An 11,783-nucleotide genomic window follows, 5' to 3' on the forward strand; every position below is an offset into this window, starting at 1 on the left:
TTGTTTAAATAGAACTAAACTAAAAACCAAGGGTTTTTTATGTTTCCATCAAAATTTGCGAGAATGTTTTTGATTTTGCGAGTTGGTATTAAAGCTGCTCGCAATTTTTTGCAAGTAGAAAAAAAAGTTAAATTCGAGCCCTGGTAGGTACCTTGCAGCATGGACCTCTACCTTTTGATGATGTTTGAGGTCACTGGGGTCAAGGTTACTGAGGCTAATAATAGATTTTTCCATCATAATTTTGTTACATAGCACCTTCAAGGTTACTGAGGCTAATAATAGATTTTTCCGTCATAATTTTGTTACAGTTTCTCTTAGCACCTTCAATATTTTTCCGATCTCTTACATATTTGGCATGTAGGTACCTTTCATGGACCTCTACCTTTTGATGAGGTTTGAGGTCACTTGGGTCAAGGTCACCGAGGCCAATAATAGATTTTTCTGTCACAATTTTGTTACAGTTTCTCATAGCGCCTTCCATATTTTACCATTCTCTTACATATTTGGCATGAAGGTACGTTTGAGGTGACTGGGGTCAAGGTCACTGAGGCTTAAAATAGATTTGTCCGTCACAATTTTGTTACAGTTTCTCATAGCACCTTCAAAATTTTACAGATTTATTACACATTTGGCATGTAGGTACTTTGCATGGACCTCTACCTTTTGATGAAGTTTGAGGTCACTGGGGCCAAGTTCAAGGTAACCAGGCTAATAATAGATTTTCTCAAGGTCACACTTTGGTTACAGTTTCTCATAGCACCTTCAATATTTGATTGTTCTCTTATATATTTGGGGTGTAGGTACCTTGCATGGACCTCTACCTTCTTGATGAGTTTTGAGAGCACTGGGGTCAAGGTCACACAGGCTAACAATAGATTTTCTCAAGGTTACACTTTTTTCCACACAAATCATATATCGACAAAGCATCATTGGGGGAGCATCCATCAGTTTTACTGATATGTTGTTTGTTTAGCATACATTATATTAAAGGTCTTTATCACAGAAAATCATAAATTCCAAAAAAAAAATCATACATTCAAATACAAATGTATACAAAATATTCGAAAAAGCAAAATAAAATATTTGACTAAACAAATGATTCAAATATACTGTCTCTTTAGTAACGATCATAAAACAAAACAGCGAAAATTATAATGCATTTTTATGGTTTTCATTGATATTTTAACAAACAGGTGTAGTACTGTGGATCTGTGAATAAGTACCTTTAATTTTAATATTACACCAAAATATAAATACAGTTGTTAGAAGCATTCTTCATATAACAAACATTCTTATTTCTTAAGTACACACTTTTGGTTGGAGGAGTATGTAATGCTGTCTCTCAGTACTCTATTATTAAGGTACCACGTTTCATTTAAATACCATCAGTACTAATGGAATTTTGCTCCGATTGTAAAAATTGACTTAAAAGGTATTGTTTTCATATTAAGCATTTCCCCTTTATGCCCTCTATAAGTTTGTGAAGTTTCATTTTAATCCCATCAATACTTTCCGAGATACTTTCCCTACAAGACGCGGGATTAGATAACGGACAGAAGACAGATAGAGGGAAGATAACAGTACAGTCCGGTAATCTTGCGCGTCCGGTAATCTTAAGCACTCCGCAGTTGCGACGAAGAATGTTTTTTTTAGTGATGAAAGATAAAATTTCACATAAACGGATTTATAATGCACGTATTCCATGCAAAATAATAATTCGATTATTACATTTTAACACCGATTGCGTCATCTTTATACATTGTACATGTATCGTAAACACTGACATACGGTACTTACGATAAATTCGACATGACTCACAAATTCCCTACAGTCTTTCGCGTTTTCATACTTAAAATTAAGAATTCATAAATCCAACGTGTAATTTAGCATTCCATGGCACAATATCCAATGAGTTATGGTATTTTTTTGGCCATTGAAAATATATCGCATCAGACGACATTGTCATCATTTCCCGCCATTCTGTCAAACCACATTTGGTACGATCTCCGCATGCGCAATGGCCTAGTTTTGATATTTTCTGTAAACTATGGAAGCATGATCCAGGTAAAATTAAACCTGTTATGCATAAACATTTTTTTACGCTAGAAATCAATCATTCTATATTTTATTGTTTCTTTTGCTACAGTCAACAGAATGCCACCACCATCATCATCAAAACCGCAATAGAAATACTCATTAAATTTGAATGGTTTTACAAACTGATTTTTAAAAATAATTTTCTGGAATGTTTTTGTCATTAATTGGACACCATATGTCTACAATTTTGCCTAAATGAGGTCATTTCACCAAGTGCTCCTACCGAACACTGACAGTTTGAAACTGAGGTGAGTCATCTGGTCATGTTTGTTTTGAAATAAAATCGGACAGTTCTTCACTGAATTAATGCGATATTATTGTGTTAATAAGCACACGAAATTCTCATTTTCATAGTAAATTAAGGCATTATACTGTCAATTTATAAAAGAACATGTTTTTTAAACCAATTGACCCTTAACTGCGCAAGATTACCGGACCGCATCGTATGCCTTTATTCGGGGGGGGGGGTGCAAAAATAAAACAATAGCTGAGATTGAACCTGATTTACAGCATACCATTAAATATAAAGATTTCATAATGAAAAGTCATAGATAAACAGGGAAAATTGTGGGTAAGAGCAAGTTGCAAGAACTCTTAACTCTATTTTGGTGTACAAAAATATACAGGAGTTTCTGTATTGAGGCTGTTGGGAAAGATCAATCACTAAAGAACTAATCTTCGAGTTATTTAAGAAACATTTTAACCTAAGTCTTCTAAATCAGACTACTAATTATAGAAATGGAAAAAAAACTCGACATATTTTGAGAATTGACCCTGTTATAGCAATTTTAAATTGCTCTTGTAGAATAACACACACACCGTACAGTCCTATATATTATATATCAATTAAAGTTATTAATTTTGATTCATATTATGGAATTAGTAAACAGTAATGCCTTTAATTGAGCTTAAAAAGCAATAATTCTGGGGTCGGGACCGTGCTATTTTTTAACATTTAACACAATTACAGAAGAGGCAAAAGACCGTTTCGAATTGGCCGTTACTGATTATGACCGTCTTGACATACAACTTCGTTACGCCCCGCTACGCTTCGTTAAGTGTCTGTAGCTTACACGTAAACATAAACAGAAACACTTAAAAGGTTAGTAGTTTGATTCTCATTTGCAGTATCAAAATAACGTTATATTATTTTAAAAGGTACCTAAATAATGCATGTTGTATAAACCGTCAGCATGAACGCTGTTTGACAGCATGTGATTCGTAACAGATTATCATCAATTCGTTACCAATCATTTTCGTAACCGGAGCCTGAGGCGAACTTTATGTTCGTTTATGCGAAGGTTTTGCGCACAAGCTACTAATTCAAAACCTTACGCTATTTGCTGTAAAGTCTTCAGCCTAAGTTAAATAATTAATAATGTCAACACTTTGAACATAGGAACCACATAACCATGCCACATACATTTTAGTGAAGAGCATTCAAAGCTGAATCATTCAGTGAATGAATATTAGAAATAACAAAGCTATGATATGCGACATGTTAGAAAGAACTTGACAAAATGTTAAAAAAGTCAAGCTGCTTTAAGTTGATTGTATCAGGCCTCTGTGACCACACAATGTTCCTTTCGTAGTCTCCAATCTAACAAAATAACATTGATTTCTTGGTGAACATCAACGCTTTCCATTCCCAGAGGTTGAGCAAAGATTTACAATACAAGTGTCATTGACTGAAAGAAACGTCTTCATGTAAATCAAGAGAATGTTTAGAGAGTATAAAATTACACAACTCATTTTTAAGTATAGTACTGTGATCTTATTGGAAGCACTGTATGAATTGTGTGCATGTTATTTGCTGAATCATCTTGCAATTTTATATAAGTAGTTTAAAAGCATAGTGAATATAGCAGGTACATCAATAAATTATAAAACTCATAATGCTAACGGAATTCATCATTTATTTTCAGAAATAACGAAGGCACCTGTCAACATTCTAAACAAGTTTGGATTTCTTCCGTAAATCATGGCAATAATGGAGAGTCATCCACCAGTGAATCTTGTGCGATCAATTTTCCTATGCAACATCTTCAACTTTTTTCTATCTGCCAGCAAAGCATGCCTGATTCCATTTCTGACACTGTATTTGAAGAAACTAGGGATACCAGCAACTCAAGTCGGTTTCATTATTTGTGCTAAGACTGTGGTTGGCCTGATATTTGCTCCGCTGTGGTCAATGTGTGCAGTCAGATGTGGCAAGAGGCGTTTTGTCCTGTTGTTTTCGTTGCTTGTCATGGCTGCTACCTACCTGTCTTTGACAGCAGTACCAAGTTTTGACAAAAGTCAGTTTATCTCAAAGTGTGTTCAAAATCCAGCGTTCAATGAATCACAGCGGGTCACTTCAATTGATGCTCAACTTGGAAAGAATTCTCCAGGAAATGAAAGCGTGAACAGTAACGAGTCACATCATGTCGTAGCTAGTGAAATTCCTGTTTTACCTGTAGCTTCACCAAAACACACTGACCAATCAGCTTCTCCCAAAACGAACGTCAGCGAAGAAATCCTGCACCTGCCTGACCAAATTAAATCCACAACAGCAGCTCAGACTCCTGCACCTGCATTTTCAACTTTATCTGATATAACTCCAACTCCCAAACATGAAGAAATAACACAAAAACCAAACGATGAGCTCAAAGCTGTCCTGCAGGAAATTTTGATTGCGGTAGGAATTCCTGCCAGGAAAGTAAAAGCCATGTCAACAGACCACATGTCCTCATTGATTTCAACTATGATGGACAATCCAAATGATAAAAATATTCTTGACGAAGCCTTGGAAAAGCTTTCTCCAGAAGCTCTGCAGACACTACAAGAAATGACTGCTCGTAAGAGAAGGGATGTTGCAGATAGCGGAACTAGTGTTTATCAGAATGCTGAGAACGCTTCAGAATCATCTGAACCTTCTTATAAAGTGTGGCTGAAAAAGCTTTTCAAGGAAGGTGTCAGAGTTCGGGATCAATTGATAAAGACTGAATTTCATATGTTTGTTGTTGTCTTAGTTGTTTTGATGGTTGGTGAAGCATTCTGCAGTCCTATTGAGAAAATTGCGGATGACGGTTGGTTTGAATTTCTAGAAAGCATTGATGACCTAGAAAAGTATGGCATGCAAAAGATTTGGTCAACGTTTGCTTACATTCTGTTTCCTTTTATTGTGACATTATCTGTGGACAATACAGACTGTCTGTTTGGTTGGACCGTACACCCATTTATGTTGCATTTGTACCTTTTCGGGGCCCTGCTGGGTGTAACATTCATTATTGCCATGTTCTACCCGATGACTATCTCGGAGAAGTATAAGTATGCAAGTAAGGTGGGAAAAGGCATGAGACAGATCTGCTGCAGTGGTAGAAGCCTGATGCTTACAATAACTTTACTTCTGATGGGCATTGTGTACGCCAGCTACTACAACTTCCTGTTCTGGCTCCTTGACGACCTTCAAAGTGGTGAATTCACGATGGGCATGTGTTTGACCCTGGCGGCTTTATCTGAAGTGCCGATGCTGCTCTTCACTGAGAAGCTCGTGAAGAAGATCGGTAACGGTGGCGTAGTGGCCCTGTCACTTTTTTTTCTATCACTGCGATGCCTTTACTACTCGTTCCTTACCACACCATGGGCAGTCCTTCCAGCGGAATTAAGCCACGCCTTCACTCATACAGCAATGTGGTGGGCCGTACTAAGCTCGTCTTCCTTCAATACGTCACCAGTTTTGAGCCGCAGCATACGCTCAATTTTGTCTTCCGTCTATTTCGGAGTAGGCTTCGCCACAGGAAGTCTGGTGTCTGGTATCGTGTGGGATGTCTATGGAAAGGCCATACTCTTCCAGGCAGGGGCAGTCCTGTCCATTGCCTGGTTTGTGGTGGCCAGCATAGGGCTTCGCTGCTGTCGTGAGAAAGACCGCAGTACGGTGAAATACTCCCGCTTGTTGAACTCTGACGATGTGTCTGACACTGATTCTGCTGAAGATGACTGGCTAGAACATGCCCTTAAAGATCGTTGAAAAGGTATTTCTTGTTTGAATGTGAAAGGATATGAAGTGTTAGGGTGTCTATTGGATGATATATCTCATTATCTGTTACCAACAAAATAAGATTAATAACAGTTGTATGTGTGCTTTGACCAGAATAGCAGTGTAATGAAGCTAGAGTTAACTATTTCAATGGCTAGACAGAAAGTGAGTGTGCTAAGTGCCTTTATATAAAAGAACCATTAAAATGAACTCATTTTGCATTTACATGTACACAGTTTCAGTGGTAATTTTAAGGTTGAAGAGTGTATTTTCTCTTCGTTGTTTTGTTTATAATACAATATATAATCATTAATCTTAGTTCTTTTAATGTATACTTGAAAGTGTATGCTGTTTATGAATAGTTAGTTTTGAAAATGTAATTACTTCAAAAGAATTGTTTCAACAAAAAATTAATACTAAATAGCAATTAAGATGGAAAAATATAAATTAAATGTTTTGGAATTAAATAAAAGTCGACCATTGAAATAATGTTCAACTATACATTTAGAATTTTGGCTCTGCTATATGTTCTTTTTTGCAGTTTTTACTAATATAATTAAAATAAAATCTGTTTTACTGTTGCAAATTGTGTATGCATAATTGTTGTTATACAAGGTTATACATGGTCTTTTGTGATCACATTCCAATATGCACATTTCCAAAATGACGCAATTCCAAAGTTTACTTGATTTAAATTATTACTGTTTTTGTTATACCTACTATGACTTACTTGTAAATTGCTTTAGTATGTTTTTTATTTGCTATATGTTCTGACTTTGCATTTAATAACTTTACAGCTGTTGCATTTATTATTATTGAGTGTTCTCTATTTACTAGTATGAGTTATTTTACTCATTCTCTGTGTATTAATTACTTTTTTTTATCACCCATATTGTAAATTTCTGTGTATTTTTGCTTGCCAATATTAGTGTGACACTGACCTTTATGCATTATGGCATTAACCCTTTACCACTTAGATACTCTCCTGCATTTTGTAGTCCCTTAGACAGTTCAATTTAATTAAAAACATTTCTTACTAAATTCAAGTTTTAAAGTCGAACAGCATAAAACCTGAACAGACTGTGAGTTACTTGCAGGCTGTTCTGGTTTTATGCTGTTGGCGCATATCCATTTTCACTTTGCATCTGAGAGGAAAATGGTTAATATATTTAAGTACTGCTATCATGTATACTTTAGTTTTGTTATCGGATCTGCTTAAATAGATTCAAAAACGACCCTCAAACTTACTATTATCATGTCTTCCATCTATTTGAACACGTTAACAAACTGAAACAAATATAATTATCAGGCTCAAGTCAAGTATGTTATTCATGCTTATGTGAATGATGGTGATCTGTAACAATTTATAAATGCATAAAATAATGCACAGTTTAATTGCACACTGCAGGGACTTGAATCTTGATGTGGGAAACATGTGCACTCTAGAGGGACTTGTATTTTTATGTGTGAAACAATTTAGGCTTAAACAGCTGTCATCACGATTGTAATATTATGTGCAATGTGGCTTAGTTATTATAAAGGGGTTTGTGATAGTAATGCAATATTTCATCCATGACATATTGTTATGCAAAATGGTATTAATCTATTGTACAAGTGCCTTTTATCTGAAGATTTGTTTTTATTTCAAAACAGTGGTTATAGTTAAATGTTCCAATAGTTATTTCAATTTTAAAGCTAAAAAAAAAGAATGTAATGTGATTCCTAGTAATATTGTGCATGGATGTACAAGTTGCAAAACATGTACTGGTACTCCACTTTGATGGAGTAAAGGTAAAATAAGGATTTCAATAGATTTAGAAAACCAGTTTTCCAAAGACTATTATTTTGAATGTCAAGCAGTCACCAGTTATTTTGAAGATTTAATTACTCAAGTAATAGCAGCTGTTTTGTTTCTTCCATTCCTAAATTGCTTAAAATTTTTGCTTTCTTTGAGTACTATATAGTGTATATTTAGAAATACTTACCCAAGAAATATAGCACCTATGTTGTAAATGCAGTAGAATAATTATTAATGTAATTCCTGTCTACCATGTTTGAAGAAAATACAAAACTTAATGCACTCATTTATATTCATGTATTCACATATTCATTCATATAATAACTAGATCTTGACAAGGACTAAGACAGTACTCAAGCTCAAACTTTATCTATCAGCAATTTAAGCTATTTAGAAAGAAAAATCTTAGAAGAAAGGTTTTTGGTCTGTTTATTTAAAATGAAAACTTGTGTAGTTTAAAGAACAGTTTTGCCAAACATGTGATATGCTTGATTTTTGTTTTCTTGTTTATTTATTAAACACAGCTTGTCAGTGTCTTCCAGATGCAATATTTCTTCCATAGATGATATTCATATACATGTTCATTCCATATCAGTGTAACTGTCATTATTATGCCCCCCCTCGAAGAAGAGGGGGTATATTGCTTTGCTCATGTCGGTCTGTCGGTCGGTCTGTCGGTCCGTCCACCAGGTGGTTGTCAGACGATAACTCAAGAACGCTTGGGCCTAGGATCATGAAACTTCATAGGTACATTGATCATGACTCGCAGATGACCCCTATTGATTTTGAGGTCACTAGGTCAAAGGTCAAGGTCACAGTGACCCGAAATAGTAAAATGGTTTTTGAATGATAATTCAAGAACGCATACGCCTAGGATCATGAAACTTCATGGGTAGATTGATCATGACTGGCAGATGACCCCTATTGATTTTGAGGTCACTAGGTCAAAGGTCAAGGTCACGGTGACCCGAAATAGTAAAATGGTTTCCGGATGATAACTCAAGAATGCATACGCCTAGGATCATGAAACTTCATGGGTAGATTGATCATGACTTGCAGATGACCCCTATTGATTTTGAGGTCACTAGGTCAAGGTCACGGTGACCCGAAATAGTAAAATGGTTTTCAGATGATAACTCAAGAACGCATATGCCTAGGATCATGAAACTTCACATGTAGATTGATCATGACTCGCAGATGTACCCTATTGATTTTGAGGTCACAAGGTCAAAGGTCAAGATCACGGTGACCCGAAATAGTAAAATGATTTTCGGATGATAACTCAAGAACGCTTTTGCCTAGGATCATGACACTTCATAGGTACATTGATCGTGACTTGCAGATGACCCCTATTGATTTTCAGGTCACTAGATCAAAGGTCAAGGTCACAGTGACAAAAAACGTATTCACACAATGGCTGCCACTACAACGGACAGCCCATATGGGGGGCATGCATGTTTTACAAACAGCCCTTGTTATACTATGCAATCCAAAAGTTACTTCCTTTCCTTATATTTTATTGTTTGTTTATTTTACTCTGTTGTGTCAGTCAGTGTTGTAACCATACTTCAAACGTGCCTTGGAATCTTATTAGAATACTCTCATATTTTAATATAAGATGTTGCTTGTTACTATTTAAATGTATTTGTGCAATGGAAACTTTGTGATTCAAAAAGGATATTTTCTATACTTGTTTGAAATCCATATATAATACAAGTATTAAATCATTGTTCCAACAAAACCCACAAATTTACGCAATTATAGGTTGTGGTGTTGAACAAGTGTGAAATCCATGACAGTTATTACATGTTTTTCTGTTAAACATTATTTCACATTTCTCAGCATTTCCATTGTGTTTTATATCTTGTACATGTATTGTAAAATAAACTGTAAAACGTTTGTTACACGTGCAAATTATGCAATGGGTGATTTTCCCTCTGTCTGTTTCCTCAGTTAACTTATAATTTTACACAATAAAGGAATGTTTACCTGTCAAGATATGATCTCAATGTCATGACATTTGTATTTGTTATGTCAATATCAAATTACATTTAAGCTTTTTATAAATAAAATAGTTTTAACTAAAAATAATTTGAAAACTGCATACTTAATAAACTATTATACAGCCTTTGTTTGCAACTTTGAGATTAAACTATTATTGTGTTGTGGTAGGTAATGAACAATCTGTATAAATACAAATTCGAGATTATTTTTGTGTTCTATTTACTTTTATGTACATGTATTTGTTACATTCTTTACAAATGCATGCTCATGCTCGCATATTTGACTTTGTGGAAACACCTACTTAGGTGCTTGTTACTTTGCTTGCTGTTTTAATTACTTTTAGTTTGTATATTTCGAGGGTTTATTGTTTGCTCAATTTTGTATGTGAATAAATTGCAAACAAATATGTAATTATTTACAAATGATACATGACAAAGAGGGTACAATTTGTCCAATAATTTATTTGGGTCATAAAAAGGACACCATACAAACATAGGTGCTTAATTGTTTGCATTTATTTCTCAGTATTGCTGGTTATTTTCCAACGCTCTCCTCTGTATAAACGTTTTGAGCGATTCTCTGGGGATTATTTACAGTTGATTGGTCTTATATTTCAGCTGTTAGCAAATACACATCTTTGTCTGTGCAAATGTTTTGAAAGTACATTTTAAAGGGGCCTTTTCATGTAAATTGACAAAACTATTTACAGTATAAAATATAAACTTACATTATGTATAAAATACATCACTGATTGTATGAGCACGGATGGCAGAGTGGTCTAAGCATTAGACTTTTACTCCAGGGGTCAGTTGTTCGAACTCAGTTCTTTCTTTAATTTTATTTTTGTGTTTTACTGGGGCATTTTAGATCCAATGTTTTTTATTTATCAATATAAAGCATTTATTGACAAACTTAAATTCATGCCAAATTCTGTAAAAAGGTGCCTTTCAGCTGAATGGAAAATGTTGATCTTTATTATTTTTTCTCACATTTACAACACACGTTATAAGAATGCCTATTCTAACTTTTGTTTATTGTAGATAACACTTATATTCAGATTTATGTTTGTTATGTTTACAACATTTATTTAGCTTTCGTGATTTTTTCATGTTTTCTACCATGGTAACTAAAGGTTGTGTTATTGATGATTTACATTACGTTACTTTTTAGTTTTATTTCTATTGAATTGTTCTGGTTAGGGATACTATATTTTGTATAAATAGCAGTTTATTACGGTATAAAATAAAATGGTGCATCTGCTTCATCAGATAATTATGTTTCTTATGATCGATTATACTCTCACTACCAGCAGGTTAGTATCACGTTTTCGTGGATCTTTCGGTTGGTCCGTTCGCCTGTCTGTCAATTATTTTGTCCGAATCCCCCCCCCCCCCTAAAAACACACCAAAGGAACACTCAATGTAGCATTTTTAAATAATTTAGCACAGTTGTCCCATGAAAAGCGCATAGCCCTTTTAAGAAAAATACTTTACATACTATAACTGTACTAATGCATATAGTACATGTTGTATATAGATAATTTTTATGACCCCCGGTAGAGTGGCATAAAGCAGTTTAACTGTCCGTCAGTCTGTCTGTCTGTCCGAAAACTTTAACATTGGTCATAACTTTTGCAATATTGAAGGTAGCAGCTTGATATTTGGCATGCATGTGTATCTCATGACGCTGCATATTTTGAGTGGTGAAAGTTCAAGGTTATCCTTCAAGGTCAAAGTCAAAAAATACTATTCAAGGGAAGTAATAAGCTTTAAAACCTGGCAAATGATATATTGAAATTTTACTTCAAAGCTGCGCATTAAGGGGGCATTGTGTTTCTAACAAACACATCTCTTGTTCTTAAAGGTT

General features: G+C 34.7%; 1 protein-coding gene across 2 annotated transcripts; it reads left to right on the plus strand.

Moving 5' to 3' along the window:
• Nucleotides 1–3,126: 3,126 nt before the first annotated feature.
• On the plus strand, nucleotides 3,127–11,179 carry LOC127867947 (major facilitator superfamily domain-containing protein 6-like). 2 transcript variants are annotated; one of them, XR_008043816.1, is made up of 3 exons: nucleotides 3,127–3,199; nucleotides 4,023–8,703; nucleotides 8,849–11,179. XR_008043816.1 is itself a non-coding variant. In XM_052409467.1 (2 exons), exon 2 carries the CDS (start codon nucleotides 4,079–4,081, stop codon nucleotides 6,104–6,106), a length of 2,028 nt encoding a protein of 675 aa, XP_052265427.1. In that variant the 5' UTR covers nucleotides 3,127–3,199; nucleotides 4,023–4,078; the 3' UTR covers nucleotides 6,107–11,179. The 2 variants fall into 2 exon arrangements, 1 of the variants encoding a protein (XP_052265427.1); XM_052409467.1 differs by having other exon boundaries at nucleotides 4,023–11,179.
• The last annotated feature ends 604 nt before the right edge of the window (nucleotides 11,180–11,783 follow it).

The sequence above is a fragment of the Dreissena polymorpha genome, chromosome 2, assembly GCF_020536995.1.
Source record: "Dreissena polymorpha isolate Duluth1 chromosome 2, UMN_Dpol_1.0, whole genome shotgun sequence".
Classification (NCBI taxonomy): Eukaryota; Metazoa; Mollusca; class Bivalvia; order Myida; family Dreissenidae; genus Dreissena; species Dreissena polymorpha.